General features: G+C 46.4%; 1 protein-coding gene across 1 annotated transcript in view; it reads right to left on the reverse strand.

Annotated features, from left to right (window-relative positions):
• Nucleotides 1-5,104: 5,104 nt before the first annotated feature.
• PROSER2 (proline and serine rich 2) overlaps nt 5,105-17,775 on the reverse strand; it is a 39,254-nt gene continuing 26,583 nt past the window's right edge. Inside the window, exons 2-4 of the mRNA XM_035128110.2 lie at nt 17,406-17,723; nt 10,642-10,897; nt 5,105-8,676 (exon numbers count right to left, since the gene is read on the reverse strand). Of these exons, the coding sequence (XP_034984001.1) occupies nt 7,667-8,676; nt 10,642-10,897; nt 17,406-17,540 (1,401 nt within the window). The 5' untranslated portion in view covers nt 17,541-17,723 and the 3' untranslated portion in view covers nt 5,105-7,666. The remainder of the gene's footprint in view (nt 8,677-10,641; nt 10,898-17,405; nt 17,724-17,775) is intronic.

Below are 17,775 nucleotides of genomic sequence, written 5' to 3' on the forward strand. Positions count from 1 at the left end.
GGAGAGGAAGAAAGTTGGGAAGGACGGAAGGAAGGAAGGAAGGAAGGAAGGAAGGAAGGAAGGAAGGAAGGAAGGAAGGAAGGAAGGAAGAAAGAAAAGAGGGAGCAGGAGGGAGAGAGGAAGGAAAGAGGTGAGAGAAAGAAGAGTAGGAAAGAAGGAATAAAGAAGGAAAGAAAAAGAAAGAGGGAGAGAAGACAGAGATAAAGAAGGAAGGAAGGAGAGGGAAAGAAAGAATAAGAACGAGAGAGAGGAAGAAAGAAAGGGAAGGGGGGGTCGCCGCCTTGATTCAGCGCCAGAAAAGAGCACGAAGGGACCCAGGGGCAAAAAGCATTTCCCCGGCCCCAGCTGTTTGTCGGTGCTTTGTTGGCGCGGCGCTTCAGCAGCAAGGTCCCACTGCTGGGTCCCGCTGGGCTGGCTGGGGTGCTCGGCGGGCCACATGACGAGGTCTGGCGGGCCGGATTTGGCCCCCGGGCCTTGTGTTTGACACCCGTGGGCTAGGTGATCCTCAGGGTCCCTTCCGAGTCTATGATCTCTGTTTTGTCCATTCCCTGATATTCTGGGTTCAATTTATGCTGCATATACTGGCTGCTAACTGAAAGCTGTGAGCTGGTGCATGAAAGCTAAGCTGTGCAGCTCAGCTCCAAACGTCATTTCCCTATTTCTGTATTCCTACAACCAAGAAATAGCTCTGTGTCACCCAGGAGCCTGCACAGCTGACATTTTACAGACTAGCTGATCCACTCAAGATTTATGGTACTTGCTGTGTGTTTTCAGGAAAGAATGGAAGGTTGTAAGCCGTTAGCCATAACAGAAGCGATCATTCAGAAGAACCAAACAAAGCACATGGCTTTCTTTAGAACATCAGAGCTGGATTCTTTAAAAGGGCGAGAGAGAACGAGTTCTATCCCCAACTCCCTTGGTTGCTATTACCAGCGGATCTGGCACCAGAGCTATAATAGCATCGGTGGCAAAGGTTGTTTATGATGCTGAATTGTTTAGAACGCTGAAAATATGTCCCTCTCTCTCCAGGTTTTCTCCCAGGACTCTGGAGGAGGGGGTTTCAGGTGCTGCTGCTAAACACAGACAGGTGTGCTCTGCAGGCTCTTCCGTGAAGAGATAAACAAATCAAAGTTTGGGGCTGACGTGACCCATAATTCTGTGTCTGCAAAACATGTCTGCATGTTGTCTGCTTTTATTTCAAAGGAAAACGGCGTGTATTTGAATATGCATCCATTTGACCCATGGGGTGGGACACATCAGTCACTATGCCCCCAAAACATGAATCATAGAATTGTAGAGTTGCTCCTGAAATATCAGAAAGCCTTGCCCACATACACTCAAGCCTTAACGACAAGGAGGAGGAGGAGGAGGAGGAGGAGGAGGAGGAGGAGGAGGAGGAGGAGGAGGAGGAGGAGGAGAAGAAGAAGAAGAAGAAGAAGAAGAAGAAGAAGAAGAAGAAGAAGAAGAAGAAGAAGAAGAAGAAGAAGAAGAAGAAGAAGAAACTAGCAGGGGGAAGCTCTCCTGTCTGTTCCTCTTGAGTCTCCAGATGTCCCCCCATTTTGGACAACATATATGGGCAGCACGCTGACCGTAGGCCAGTCCTGACTAGGAAATAGGGGGCACCAGAATGTATCCTGAGCTCCTCCCTCCTACACCGATTGATCCTTGCAGGCGCCCACCCCATGCCCTTATTTTTCCATGTTCTGCTTTATTTCTGGTCCTCGGAGTTCTGCAGGAAGGAAGAGAGGTTTCAAAAAATTAATTGCAAGGGGCATTTAAATGGAAGAGTACGTTTGCTTGGAGCGGCGGATAGTTAAGGCACCCATCTCCCAGTCCTCTCCTCACAAGCCCGTCTGAAACTTGCTGCTCTTTGCTTGATCTGCGGGAAGCTCAAGGTTTTCCACAATACCTCAGTTCCCTTTTCTGCCAACAGCAATGATGGATTTGAAGGCCGCAGCCAAGGAATGTGTTTTGCGGTTTCCACCTGGGCGGCTTCAGCTCCAAAGCATCCCGAGTTCATCTGGGAGCACTGGAGGGAGTGATTTTCGCTTCCCAGCCAAGTTATCTCGGCCAGGAAAGAGTTTGGTCGCTATGGTGAGCCAGGCATGATGCTTGTAGGCCTACTCCACACTGCACCTCCGCTTGAAGAGGAGATGGGATGTCACATAGCTGCCCCGTTTCCTTCCTCAAAAAAGCAACTAACAAAAATGAGACAGGGACAAGGGACCATCTAGGCCACACCATGTTTACAAAGTGGCACCTTATTGCTTTAAAAACACTGGCTCCCCCCCCCCCCGGACTTCTGAGAGCTGTAGTTTGCTGTGGGTGCTCAGTGTTGATGGGAGACCCCTATTCCCCTCATGGGGGGGGGGGGCTACAGTTCTCAGACCTCCTTGGAAAGAGGGATTGTTAAACCACTCTGGGAATTGTACCTGTCTTTGCTTAAGCAGCAGCAGCAGCACCCTATAAACCCTCCTGTGCTGCATTTAGGCTTGAGATAAGCTTTCTGCTTATCTAGACAGCATCTAGACAAACCTAGACAGCATCTTAAAAAGCAGAGACATCACCTTGCCGACAAAGGTCCGTATAGTTAAAGCTATGGTTTTCCCAGTAGTGATGTATGGAAGTGAGAGCTGGACCATCAAGAGGGCTGATCACCGAATAATTGATGCTTTTGAATTCTGGTGCTGGAGGAGACTCCTGAGAGTCCCATGGACTGCAAGAAGATCAAACCTATCCATTCTGAAGGAAATCAGCCCTGAGTGCTCACTGGAAGGACAGATCGTGAAGCTGAGGCTCCAATACTTTGGCCACCTCATGAAAAGACCCTGGAAAAGACCCTGATGTTGGGAAAGATGAAGGGCACAAGGAGAAGGGGATGACAGATGACGAGATGGTGGGACAGTGTTCTCGAAGCTACGAACATGAGTCTGAGCAAACTGCGGGAGGCAGTGGAAGATAGGAGTGCCTGGCGTGCTCTGGTCCATGGGGTCACGAAGAGTCGGACATGACTAAACGACTAAACAACAAGCTTTCTGCTTGGGGGCTTCCCACCCCAGAATCTGCCCAGACTCAGCTCCATCCTTCTTTTCTCCTTGCTCAGCTAGACAAAAACACCCTGTTTGATTCCATCCCCATGTTTAGTTTAGTTTTAAGATGTAAAGCGGGCAGCTTTATCTATATGATTCTACTCAGCACACTATGTTTAGCAGATACCGTAGGTAGGGGCAATTTCCTCCAGTTTCAAAACTCAGAATTCAAGGCAGCTGTGTTTATCATTTGAGGGGTTTAATAAAGGGGGGAGAGACCATTTCAGTTCTAGAACAGTTTCTAGAATGTTTCAGTCCTTAGCACCTCCGTTGCACTTTCAAAAGCACATCTTTACCAGTCATAAAAGCATATATACCTATAAAAAGATAGCAAGCGGAATTTGGCAAGCTGCCACCATATTTTCTTCGCTCCCATGCAACAGCGGCACAGACAGAGCCCAACTTAAAAACTAGGACAAAGTCTTAAGATGAGAGGACTAGGTTTATTTCAACTGACAGATGTAACAGCATCAGTGGGGAAGTGCGAAAATTAGCATATAAATAGTTTTAGTTTCTGGAAGGATCCCTTCATGTATATAAAACCAAGTTTACACCATTTTTAAAGAGGTAAGCAGATTAAATGCTATTCTTAACAACAACAAAATTATGAGATGCGTTTAACAACCGTGAGAGATTTAAGTTCCTTCTCAACAGCTTTCATGTATAAGATCGACCTGCAAAGGTTTAAGCAATGCATCTAATAGAAAACATATAATTCACAGTTGCAACATTTTGCATGCACAAAATAGATGCCCTTATAACTACATACATAAGAAAGACACACTCCCTTATATCCAGGCTGCTTAGAACATGAACCTGTTTCTATTGCACTTAAATCCTGCACAAATGGGCCTATCTACATGGTCAACCCTATGCCAGTTTCATGGCAGAGTAACTGTCATGACTTCCCCTATCAAAGGATCCTGGGAAATGCAGTCCAGGGTAGAGGTGAATGTTCTGTTAATAAGTCCCTTCCCCCTCCCAACCTTGTACAAAACCTCAGGTCTCAGGAGGACGTGTTAAACCAGTCTAAGTACACAGTGGAAATATAGCCCAGAGTAGAAAAAGTGGCTGAAATTTAGCGAGAGAAAACGCAAACATAATCACAGATGGGGCTGATGTCTAGTATTCCAAGAACACTGAAGAAGTTGCTTATCTTTCAGGTTGCAAATTGGTTTATAATTACCTACAGAATGATTTAAATCAAGGAAGGGGAAATTATTTTTTTAGGGAAATGCTAGCTTTTGCTATATACTTATTTCAGCCTATGATTTCTAAAAAGAGCAATTGCCAGGATAAACACACAGCTGCAGGTTTGTTTTGGTGTTTTTTGACAAGAAAATCTGTGCCTAGTTCTAAGCCGCCTGTGATGAGGAAACTGCCACTTTTCCGGATGCTGTTGAACTCCAACTCCCACCATCCCTTGCTTGTGCTGGCAGGGGCTGATGGGAGCTGGAGTCCAGCAATGTCCATAGGGCCACAGCTCCGTCCCGTCCCCCCATCCACCCATCTCTGCCTTCAGTTGCAAGTAGATGATTATTTGGCATATGCTCACCAGGAGTAATGCAACCTTGGGCAGATACAGAAGACTCAGTCAGGAGGCCAATGAAAATATATTTATATGGCAAGTGGCAAGTGCAGGAAAAAATAACTAATGGCTCATCTAGCCCATGACCGAGGGATCTCTTTGTATGTGGCATTTGTGTTCACGGTCAATGTAGCAGCAAAGTCCCAACTACTGGTGGCAGTCATAGCTGCCAAGTCTCCCGTTTTCCCCGGGAAATCCCCATTTTTCTAGCTGTTCCTAGCTGAAAAAAACGGATTTATTTGTTTCCCCCCCGGTTTATTCTGGCGCGGCAGCCATTTTGGAACTGGGCGGAGCATGCTCAGAAGTGACTTTTGATGCTGCTCCGCCCAGTTCCAAAATGGCTGCAGTGCGACTTCTGGCGCGGCGGCCATTTTGGAACTGGGCAAAGCAGCATCAAAAGTCACTTCTGAGCATGCTCCGCCCAGTTCCAAAATGGAGGCAGCGCTACTTCCGGTCTGCTATTTCCGGCCCGGTCCCTTATTTCTCTGACAGCAACTTGGCAGGTATGGTGGCAGTTGTAGTACACCTCTCATAGGAAGCCTCCCTTATACAGGTACTGGAATCAAACCATTGGTATTGTCTGCACTGACTGGCAGCAGCTCTCCAGGGTTTCGGGCAGGAAGTCTTCCCAGCCCTACCTGGAGATGCCAAGGATCGAACCTGCGAGGCAGATGCTCTATCATCGAGCTGCCCTTCTCACAAGGGTAGCAGGCTTTGCTAAGCCAGAGAACCTGGCGAGATGCTAGAACGGCTGGCATAGGCCCGTTTCATACGTCAAACCACACACAGGTTATTTTCGTGCTCCCCAGGTGTCATACAAAAACCTGCCTAATATTCTCAAGCCACAGGTGTTCTGTAGAGCAGTTGGTTTTTAAAGCAAGGGCATTCTGCACTTTTAATGCTTTTAAGTGCAATAACGTACCATAAGGCTCCCCCGCAGTTTGACGTTAATCTGTTCCTGCGGTTCCTGCTGATCCAGGCAAATTTAATCATGCCAAGCGACAGTCTGCTTCCAGCAAGCACTCTGGTCAAATTCACAAAGGGGACTATCAGGGGACAAGGCTAAGATGCTGTCCCCCGCAACAGAAGCAGGGTGTGGCTGCACGGTGCCGCAAACCTAGAGCTGCAATTGTTGTTCTGACACGGCAGTAGCTCTGATACTGGCCCATTCTGAATTAGCATCAATTAGCAAACAAAATAGGTGGGTCAACAATGTTTCAGTTTACACCATTATCACCTGCAGGGAAGGTATTTTTTTTTTAACTAAAAGCACCCAAAAGTGCTAGCTACGCCATCCAGTTTTCAGGAAGCATACACTTCTTCAGCTGCAAGGTGATATCCTACTTACAATGCCAATTTTCCATACTAAGGTGAGGAGACATCCTCCGAAAGTCAAATATTTCAAAGCTCCAAGGGCCTTCTGGCAGTTCCCTCACTGTGAGAAGTGAAGTTACAGGGAACCAAGCAGAGAGCCTTCTCGGTGGTGGCACCCACCCTGTGGAACACCCTCCCATCAGATGTCAAGGAAATAAACAACTATCTGACTTTTAGAAGACACCTGAAGGCAGCCCTGTTAGGGAACCAGATGGATGGGGTATAATAATAATAATTATTATTATTATTTTTATTATTATTGGCATAGGCTGAAATGCAATCTTGCCCCCTTTGCCCAAGCAGGATATGAAGCAGCTGGGCTGCATTGGAGTCCCTTATAAACTCTCTCTCTCTCTTCATCCTCAATATATCCTCTGCAGCAGAAGCAATGCTGGTCTGCCAGAAACACTGCGTTGTTTCTAGAGGAAAACTGGCCAGGCTTCCAACTTCTCTAATAATAATTTATTATCTTCCACCCATCTGACCAGGTTGCCCCACCACTCTGCCCCAGCCTACAGGATCTTACTAGAACCTCCATTATCCACCAACCAGAGCCTGGTGCAAAACTCTTCCGAGCCCAGGAATTCCTTCCGAGTTCCAGAACTCAGCTTCATGCAAAATCCCATTTAACAAAAACTTGCATTTACTGGCAATGCAAAATTCCTTGCCAACCTTCCCAGCTTACTCAGGGTTTTATTCATTTCAGCAATATAATTTAGGGAAGAATAGTTGAGCGGACGAGAAGATGTTTTGCTGCTGCTGTTTGGGCACTGGGAATCTTTGTCAGTCTGTTGCAAATCACCTATACTGTACAGTATTGTCTCCAGAATGACATGAAATTGGTTCCCCCAGACCAGTGTTTCCCAAACTTGGGTCTCCAGCTGTTTTTGGACTACAATTCACATCATCCCTGACCACTGGTCTTGCGAGCTAGGGATGATGGGAGTTGAAGTCCAAAAACAGCCAGAGACCCAAGTTTAGGAAACCCTGTCCCAGACAAATCAAAATGAAAAAGGAGTGAATTTCTGCCAAAAATTCTTTAGGGATTATTATGCATGATTTAAACTCCTGACAATTAGTCTACAGACAAATTACATGCGAGAGAGAGAGAGAGAAAGTGAGTGTGAGTGACAGAGAGAAATGTGACAATCAGAAATAGCAGCTTTATTGTATATTTGACCTCTCCAGTACATTACATTATAAATATAGAGCCATCCCTATATAGTAATTCAACAGATATATTCCCCCGCCCCCTATTTTTTGGCTTCATTAACGTAGGAGTCCAAAGAAAACCCATTGCACTCATGACATACTTGACAGCTACTCACATACATACACACAAATACTGCACCATTAAAACTTCATTTAGTACGACGCCCCGTTTTTGCATCTAGGTCTCCTGTTAATAAAATACCTTTTTAAAATCCCGCAGAAGACCGCAGTAAGCCATATGACTGGGCATTGTTAAGGAAACCTATAACAAGCACAAGTCCCGTTCTGATATATTTAATCTTTCCTTAGACTGCAGGGGCAAGAGAACAATCCATTTGATCTCTTAAGAAACCGAGTCCACTGGGGGCGCGATGCCCCCACCATGGCAGAAACCGTCCTTCAACTAGTCTTTGAGAAGCCCAAGTTTCCGCAGCGCCTCTCTCCTAGCCTCTTCCGTAGACCCGCGTCCAGAGAACTGTACAGTTATGCCCTGCGGCCTCAATCCGGACGGTCTGGGCAGGGACCCGGACCTCCTCCTCATTTCCAGGCTGAGGTCCGGCAGCCGGTGGTTGCAAAAGCTCTTGGCGGCGTTTTGCCGAGCGGGCTTGCCATCGGCGAGATCAGCGTCCGGTTTGACTGTCACCGTTTTGCTCACGCTCGGGAAGTGGCTGGTTTCCCTTCTCAAGATGTCGTGTATGTTTCGGTAGCCGTTTGACACGGGCTGCTCTGGCCTTTTGTCTGTCGGCGCGGGAAGATCTGACTGGTCCAGCCGGGCTGGTCCAAGATTTCCGTCCACCAAGCTAAGTCTACTCAGGGCCTCGTGTCTCGCTTGCTCCGACGGCAAATCCCGCAAGGACGAGCTTCTGCTGTGGCCCGACAGGTCGTGCTTCTGAAGTCTCTCTTCCAGCTCGCTTATGAAGTAGGGCAAGCCGTTGACGTTGGCCAACACCCTGGCTTTGCGCTCTTGCACGTTGACGGCGGCCCTGGAGATAGTTTTGCTGAACTCCCTCTCGCCCACGTTGGTGATGCTGATGTTGCTCGGGAACCTTTGGGGCTTGGGGGCAGTTGGGGGCGGCAGAGTTTGCTTGAAGGCAGAGAAACACTCTCTGTTGCGCAGCGGGGAAGATGAGGGCGTGCTCCTCCTCTCCATAGGCCTCCCTTCCTTTGGAGAGGCGGGAGAGAAGGGGGTGCTCTCTGCCTGCTTCTCAGATATCTTCTGAGCGATGACGAGTGGGGTTGGGATACAGCGAACCAGTTTTGGGTGCTGAACTGCGGGCGCGGCAGGAAACACCTCGTAGATTGGCAGCGGAGGAGCCGATGGCAACACAGGGAGAGGGATGGCAGCCTCAGCGCAGGTGTCCTCAAACTTATATTTTGGCTTCAGTGCATCCAGTCTCCCAGCCTCTTCTGGGGCTAGAAAAGAAAGGAGAAGGTACCAGATTATTAGAACCGTTTCCTAGACCAGTACATCTGGAACCATGGAAGTGACAGCATTTGTTGGAGAATTTTTACCCCGTCAGAAGCTTCCATAAAAGGGTGGCTAGCAATATTGATCAGTGGTTTTTCAGCCACTGTCCCCTTGGTTCCATAAACTCACCCACAGTGCCCCTACTCTACCCAATAAAAAGCATTACAGTGGTACCTTGGTTCTCAAACGCCTTGGTATTCAAACGCCGCAAACCCGGAAGTATTCCAAAGTTTTCGAACGTTTTTCGGAAGCCAAACGTCCGATGTGGCTGTCGGCTATTGTTTCCTGGGCGCCTGCACCAATCAGAAGTCACACCTTGGTTTTTGAACATTTCGGAAGTCAAACAAACTTCCAGAACGGATTAAGTTTGGTGCTTTTGTTTTTGCTATTTATTTTGTGGTTTTGTTTTTGGTGCTTTTTTGGTTAATTTGTTTTTGTGACTGTGTGGAATCCAGTTCAGCTACTGATTGACTGACTGTGTGACTGTGGAAATGGATAAAAGCCCCCCATCCAAACAATGACTATCATCAGTGCAGGTAAGGAAAAAAATTATTTTTAATTTTTATCATCTACAATACTGCCTTATTTATTTTATAGCACAGTACATTGATTATTGCTTTCATTTTATGGATCAATGGTCTTGTTAGATAGTAAAATTCATGTTAAATGGCTGTTTTAGGGGTTGTTTTTTAAAAGTCTGGAACAAATTAATCCATCTTGCATTACTTTCTATGGGAAAGCGTGCCTTGGTTTTGGAACAGACTTCTGGAATGGATTAAGTTTGAGAACCAAGGTACCACTGTATTCAGAATAGTGGCTTGCATGACCCACTCAGGAAGGTAATAACACAATAAAATTCAAAACCGTAACAATTAATTGCACATTTATTCAAAATCCAGTTACTCATAGAATTGTAGAGTTGGAAGGGACCTCAAGGGTCATCTAGTCCAACGCCTTGCAATGCAGGAATCTCAACTACAGTGGTACCTCGCAAGACGAATGCCCTGCAAGAAGAATTTTTCGCAAGACGAATGGGTCTTGCGATCTGATGGTGACTTGCAAGACAAATTCGTTTTGCGAAAAATTCGCCTTGTGAATCGCGGTTTCCCATAGGAATACATTGAAATTTAATTAATGCGTTCCTATGGGCAAAAAAAGAAATTTCAGTTCATTCCTATGGGAAACTGCGATTCACAAGGCGATTTTTTCGCAAAACGAATTGACTCACGGAACGAATTAAATTCGTCTTGCGAGGTACCACTGTAAAGCATCCATGACAGATGGCCACCCAACCTCTGCCTTACATAGTTAAAACTATTTACTTTACTTTAATTAAGTTAAATTAAATTAATTAAACTTGATCTAGTGATATCAGTTTTTCAGAGTCTGATAGTCATTGACATTTCCAGCACAACAGGTTTAAAAAAAATGCAATGGTTAACAGAGCACTGAAAGTGCCCACGAACTACTTCTCAAAACGATAGGAAGAAGCCCCAGCTCCCTACACCCACTCAAAACAAAAAAAACCCACATTAGCACAATCACCATTACAATTTGCCAGAGGAAAAAATGCCCTGCCAGAAACCAGGAGGGATGAAATATTTTTATGCTGTGAACGACCCTGAGATCTACCAATGAAAGGCGGTAGAGAAATAAAGTCAAGTCAAGTCAAATAAAGGAAGGAGAATGGTGTCAGCAGCCACAATTTATGACTGCCTACTAGGTCAAACCACAGAACCTATCCCCCTGCCCCAAGGATAACCTAGATCATACTTTGCTTCACGAGAAGTTAACCTCTAGAAGGAGAAACGCTTTCTCCATCTCCAGGTGAAGGTCCACTTTGCTCACGGAGGGCAGACTCACATGACTATCAACACACTAAACCAGGCCCCGCCCCGCCCAGTTTTTACCTTGTTCCGTGTTTCTGCTAGGATCACACTCCTGAATGCTGCTTTCCAGCACTGATTGGACCAGATCTATGATGTCTTCAGACTCCGACTGGCTGGACATGTTCTCTTCCATTGACCTCGGAGAGTGGCAGTGGATGCCGCTGTCATGCAGAGCTTGTTCCTCCAGGTCATCTTCCAAGGCATCAATGGTTTCTTCAAAGAAGAGGAGGACGTCTTTTTCCTCGTGAGTGAGGTATTTCAGGGCCTCATCATCATCCTGAAGGTCAACAACAGAGTGTGAGGATTTGTGTGTATAGATATATATGTTAAGACACGTTCCCAGCCAGTCTTCAAACCCGAATCCTGAACGGGTTTGAAGAAACCAAGAATCAGATACAACTCTGCTTCCTTGAAAATGCAACATCTCACCTTCTCACCAACCAAGATAAGACTCATCTGATTGTGGAACCAATGCAATTGATAGTCTCTGGTCTCCAGTTGCAACCATGTGGAGATTTTTGGACGCCAGATTGCCACCCAACATCTCCAGCTTTCTTAAGCAGGTACGCAGAAGAGCTTATTTATTGCATTTAAACCCCACCTTTTTCTCCAAGGAGTACATGATTCACACCCTCCTCACTTAATCTCTGCAATAACCCTGTGAGGTAGGTTAAGAAGCTGTGTTTGGCCCAGGGTCACCACTGAATGGGGATTTGAACCCCTGATCTCCCAGGCCCTAGTCTAACCTTCTAACCACTACACCACCCTGGCTTCCCAGAGTCCTTCTGCTATGGGGCAGCTCTATAAATCAAGTAAATAAATATGGGGAAAGCAAAATGTCACTTAGAGAAGGATCTGAAACATTTTCCTGGAAGCTTGAATTCGTTTTATCCTGGATGGTTTTATTTGACGTTTTAACGTGTTTTCAACCGCTTTGAGGTTTGTTCTTTAAAGTATAGAGCAGTATAGAAATGAAAGGAAACACTAATAATAATAACAGTGAATTTCATAGGGGGGGGGGGGTAATGGCACCTAAGTTGTAGGCAACCATAACCTAGGTTCAAGGTGCCATTTGGTAATTGGCGCATGTATCAGAGTTTCTGGTATGGTACAACCCTTCCCCAAGAGTCTGGACACAAAGGGCAACATTTCACATTAAATGGTGCTGTGGGTTAAACCACAGAGCCTAGGGCTTCTTGATCGGAAGGTCGGCGGTTCGAATCCTCGCGACGGGGTGAGCTCCCGTTGTTCGGTCCCAGCTCCTGCCAACCTAGCTGTTCAAAAGCACATCAAAGTGCAAGTAGATAAATAGCTACTGCTCCAAGCGGGAAGGTAAACGACGTTTCCGTGCGCTGCTCTGGATCGCCAGAAGCGGCTTGGTCATGCTGGCCACATGACCTGGAAGCTGCACGCCGGCTCCCTCGGCCAATAAAGCGAGATGAGCGCTGCAACCCCAGAGTCGGTTATGACTGGACCTAATGGTCAGGGGCCCTTTTACCTTTGGCTAAGCCCTGAATTTTATTCATTCCTTAAATTTACATCCAGCCTTTCTTCCCAAAAGAAACCCCAAGCACAGAATAAGATTGTAAAAAATTTAACAACAATTCTAACACAGACTTTTGCCAGCCATATTAAACACAGAGGTTTCCACCCTTCTTCGTGGCCACATATTGGAACCAGGCAAACCAGAGCTATTATCACGGTCAAGGACACATGTAACTCAGGCAAAAGCACCCAAGGGTAGTACTGGGCGGGGCTGGTGAGGGGTGTGGCCCAGAAGGCCATAGGACAGTCAGTGTGGTGTAGTGGTTAGAGTGCTGTACTAGGACCTGGGAGACCAGGGTTCGAATCCCCACTTGGCCCAGTCACTTACTCTCAGCATAACCAACCTCACAGAAAATTGGTCCAAATATAAACAGTTCACTTATTAAACCTCACAATAATTTCATAATTATCTGCCTATGCATTTCTAATAGTATAACCAAATCAGTAATTTTTTGTACAGTGGTGCCTCGCTAGACGAATTTAATTCGTTCCACGGGTCTTTTCTTATAACGAAAAATTTGTCTAGCGAATCCCATAGGAATGCATTGAATTTTTTTTGAATTTTTTTTTTGCCCATAGGAACGCATTAATTGAATTTCAATGCATTCCTATGGGAAACCGCGATTTGCTAGACGAATTTTTCATAAAACGAATTCGTCTAGCGAGGCAACCTCCGCTCGAAAAATCCTTTCGTTAAGCGGAAATTTCGTTAAGCAGGGCATTAGTTAAGCGAGGCACTACTGTACAACTGTAAAAACTACTCCGAAAATTTTGTTATTCCAAAAACGAAACTTCCATCTGGTTGTAAATATTAAGATTGTGCCAGCAAGAATGAGTCTTTCTCTTAAAAAAATGATTTAAATCAAGTCTTACTGACTAGTGATTTAAATCGAATGGATTTATATCAAATTAAATTGTACCTTCCAACGCTACAATTCCACGATCTCAACCACACTGCTTGACTGTAGCTTGCTCTGACAGCAATTCACTTGCCCCGGGATGCAAGGAGGAGAAACACATGCAGTAGAAATGCAAATAGTATTAACTACGGACTAAGGCCTTTTAAACTGCGGTCGCCAACCTGGCGCCCAGAAATCTCCACGCAGTCACAATTGGACACACGCCAGTAGCAAAACGCGCCTGGCGCCTGGCTAATTTCTAACACTGGTAGGAATGTTAGAAGGTCCCTGACGGATCCTGCCCTTGGCCCCTCTGGGTGAGTAGCCCATTCTTACTGTGAGCAACCAGAAGTTTATACAGGTTGCCAAGAGTTCTCCAGGATTTCAGGCACAGGGCATTCCCAGAAAGAGGCTACACCTGAAGCTCCCTGTCACTCAGGAAGAGAGACCTGCCCATGTGGCTGGATAACAAACTCTTTCTATCTATCCTTGACTTATAAAGAAAACCCCACGGTTGCTCTCCTTGGAATACATCCTGAATACGTTGGGTGGGGAGAGACTATTATTAGCAGGAGGACCTGCTGTTATCTGGAGTTGTAAAACAATCTTTGCTGTCATTAAGTCCTCAAACACCTGCAGGTTCTGCAGAAACCTCCTTCTGAGTCACCACTCGGTTTCCCAAACTGCTTTAGGCCCTTCATCAGAAACCCGTGCACAGCAGATCCATCTCGAATTTTTAGGACAAAAAAATAGATAAATGTCTGCTTGGAACAGAAATAAATACGTATATAAATAAGCAGGGGGTTGGACTAGATGGCCCTTGGGGGTCCCCCGGCATCTCTACAATTCCATGATTCTATGAAAAGGGGCCTTGGCTGAAGGCAGGGGTGCAGCCCTCCTCCAGATGTTTGTTGAAAGTTGTAGCACGCAGAGTCACAGAATCGTAGTTTTGGGAGGGACCTCGAGGGTTATCTAGCCCAACCCCCGCAATGTAGGACTCTTTTTGCCCAACGTGGGACTCGAACCCATGACCCTGAAATAAAGAGCCTGGTGTTCTCCCTGACCACTGACTGTGCCAAGCCCTCCATTGGGGAGGAATAAGTGGATTTGTAACCTAGCTAAACCTTCCCCTACTTGGTGCCCTTTGCAAACTACTGGAGTTGGGAGTTTCGATCTAAAAATCTAAAATAAGGCAGCCACCCTCACCACCGCATGACAGAAAGGGCAGCAAGGGTGTCAGAAGGGGGCAGTGCCAGCCCCACCCATGGGGTAAGGTGAGGTGGCTGCCTCGGGTGGCAGGATCCACGAGGGCAGCAGAGCCAGCCTCCCAAGGAATGCATTGCCAGCTGCAGTGCACTCCTTGGAAGCTGCACAGAAATGCCGTTCACCTTCCCGCCGGAGTGGTACCTATTTATCTACTTGCGCTGGCGTGCTTTCAAAATGCTAGCTTGGCAGGAGCTGGGACACAGCAAAGGGAGCTTACTCCATTGCAGGGATTCGAACCACCGACCTTCTGATCAGCAAGCCCAAGAGGCTCAGTGGTTTAGACCACAGCGCCACCCACGTCCTTCACACCTACAGTAGCCTCTTGGCGAATAGGAGGCACTCCTGGTCTCCTCCCAGCCTTGTTCCCAAAAGAGCTCTTCACTCACCCCTTCTTACCTGGCTGGGAAGGTGCCATTTTGTGGTTCGCTGCAGGTGCCAAATTATCCTTGGCCGGCCCTGGGAGGGGGAGATCAAAGACTCTGCAGGCACCAGAGGATGTTTTCAAGGGCATTATGCTTGAAAACAAATGCATTACTAGGGCAAAGCCTGAACCAAAAGATTCACATCTTGTGCAAGGGTACAATCTGTGAGGGGAGATCTAAAAATCCAATATTGGCATGGCATTCCCTGCAAAGGCAAAAACGCTGCCATTTCGCTGAAGAGCAGCTAGAGAACTGTCACATCTAAGAACCTGAGCTTGACTTTTTCCCCCTCCCTCCTGTTTCCCCCCCTTGTGTGTCATATATTTAACATTTAAGAGGAATTTAAGAGTATCTCTGTTTACCCAGGCATTTCACTGCTGAAGGATACAGTTCCTGGCAATCCTGAAATTATTAGCTGTGAGAGCAGGTGATTGTTTTAGAAGAATTTTTAAAAAGACATTTCAACTGTGTTGGTCTATGACATGTTTGCCACCCTGTGCTCCCTTCAAAGGGAAACAAATAAATAAATACTCTTTTTACATTGTGAGTTGAGTGCTGGGACCATATTAGAACCAATCTTTGTAAGCCACTCTTGTTGGCTAGAGAGCAGTTTATTTATGCTCTAAACTATTTTAATAATAATAATAATCATCATCATCATCACACACACACACACACACACACACACACCTCCCTACTAAGAAGTATAGTCTCATTTCAAGAGAAGGCAACTTGCCCCATGCATTTCAGACAGAACTCTGCTCAAACAATTTGTCACCGGAAATCTCTTAATTCCAGGTGAGACTTTAAAACCACTACCATCTATCACTGCAGCATAATTAAGTTGTCCCCACCCACATAGACACTACCTCAAGAAACAAAACAAAAAACATGGCTTACCAAAAAAAAAAAACCCCACAAAATCTGGTGCTGCAGCCTAATTAAAGGATTAGGAAAAAAACCCGGAAGAGCAACCTTCCTCACCTCAGCCAAAGACAGCTTTTCTTTAAGCATCAGGTGTTTAAGACAAATCACTCAGAAATGGCCAACAATTGTCCCAGGTACAACTCAATTGTGGTTTTAAGTTGCACATTCAGACTTTTAATAGCTGCTCTTAAAGTTCTTTTACAAAGGTAAGGCAGCTGGGTGGAAACTGGCCCTGAGGTAAGTTCAGCTGTGGAATCTTGGCTCACAAATCCCTGTGGATTTGCGTCTTTCGAAGGTGCTGCCTAGCATCTGCCTTATGGCCTCCGCATTTATTTAGCTGCATGTCTCAAGCCTGCTGAAAAAAGATTTTGCGTTTACACACTAGACATTTCCTTTGGAACAGGGCTGGGCATCTGTGCCGTCGACTCAATTATTTTTTAAAGCCTATGTTTTGTTAAAGGCAGAAGAGGCATTTTGAACAACAAGCCCGATATGATAATCACAAAACACAAATCAAATTTAAGTGGTATCGAGAAATTTATTTTTTCAAGTGTGCTGTGACCACAACTGTAATGGTTTCCGGCCCAAAGCAGCCTTCCTCACCTCTGCTCACAAGCGAGTTACATTTGTGCAGGTGAGGTATGTGAAAAAAGCCATGTAGCCAGTAAAGCTCAACATCAAAAAAACCAAGATCATGGCCACTGGTCCCATCCCCTCCTGGCAAATGGAAAGGGAAGAAATGGAGGCAGTGAGAGATTTTACTTTCTTGGGCTCCTTGATCACTGCAGATGGTGACAGCAGTCACGAAATTAAAAGACACCTGCTTCTTGGGAGAAAAGCAATGACAAACCTAGACAGCATCTTAAAAAGCAGAGACATCACCTTGCCGACAAAGGTCCGTATAGTTAAAGCTATGGTTTTCCCAGTAGTGATGTATGGAAGTGAGAGCTGGACCGTAAAGAACAGGCATCCCCAAACTGCGGCCCTCCAGCTGTTTGGGCCTACAACTCCCATGATCCCTAGCTAACAGGACCAGTGGTCAGGGAAGATGGGAATTGTAGTCCAAAACATCTGGAGGGCCGAAGTTTGGGGATGCCTGATGAAGAAGGTTGATCGCCGAAGAATTGATGCTTTTGAATTATGGTGCTGGAGGAGACTCTTGAGAGTCCCATGGACTGCAAGAAGATCAAACCTATCCATTCTGAAGGAAATCAGCCCTGAGTGCTCACTGGAAGGAGAGATCGTGAAGCTGAGGCTCCAATACTTTGGCCACCTCATGAGAAGAGAAGACTCCCTGGAAAAGACCCTGATGTTGGGAAAGATGGAGGGCACAAGGAGAAGGGGACGACAGAGGACGAGATGGTTGGACAGTGTTCTCAAAGCCTCCAACATGAGTTTGACCAAACTGCGGGAGGCAATGGAAGACAGGAGTGTCTGGCGTGCTCTGGTCCATGGGGTCACGAAGAGTCGGACACGACTAAACGACTAAATAACAACAACAGCCAGTAAATAAATGAATGATCTAAGCCTTTAAAGCAGCACCATGCCTTTAAACAGTCATGGCTTCCCCCAAAGAATCCTGGGAAGAACCCTAGCCTCAGCCTAACTAACCTACCTCGCAGGGTTGTTGTTTCCCTTGGAGGGAAAGTTGGGGTAGAAATGCCATCAATAGATAAGGGAGGCAACAACTTCACACTTACAGGAGGACGAAAACCAGGCTACCTACCAGTGTCGAACATCTTCTCCTTGGGCGATTCTTTCCGTTCTCCGGGCGATGCTTTTTTCCAAAGCTACCGAACTGACACTGGGGAGGGATCTCGCAGACCATTCCCGAGTAATCCGACATCACGCTCCTCGGCATCCCACCCAAAAAGGGGGACAGCTCGCTCCTTGAAACTGGGGGGGGGGGGAGCTTCTCTCGTCAAACGGCGTTGAGAGATGAGAAACTGCTCACAAAAGAAGTCCCTCGGGCATCTCTGCACAGGATCGAGAAGGGAGGAAGAGGTGGCTGGATACGAAAGCCGGACGTCTGGTGGCTCCAATGCTGAAATGAGATTACGAATGATTTCAGTCGGTGGCTCTGGGAGTTTCTGCTA

The sequence above is a fragment of the Zootoca vivipara genome, chromosome 10 (assembly GCF_963506605.1).
Source record: "Zootoca vivipara chromosome 10, rZooViv1.1, whole genome shotgun sequence".
NCBI lineage: Eukaryota > Metazoa > Chordata > Lepidosauria > Squamata > Lacertidae > Zootoca > Zootoca vivipara.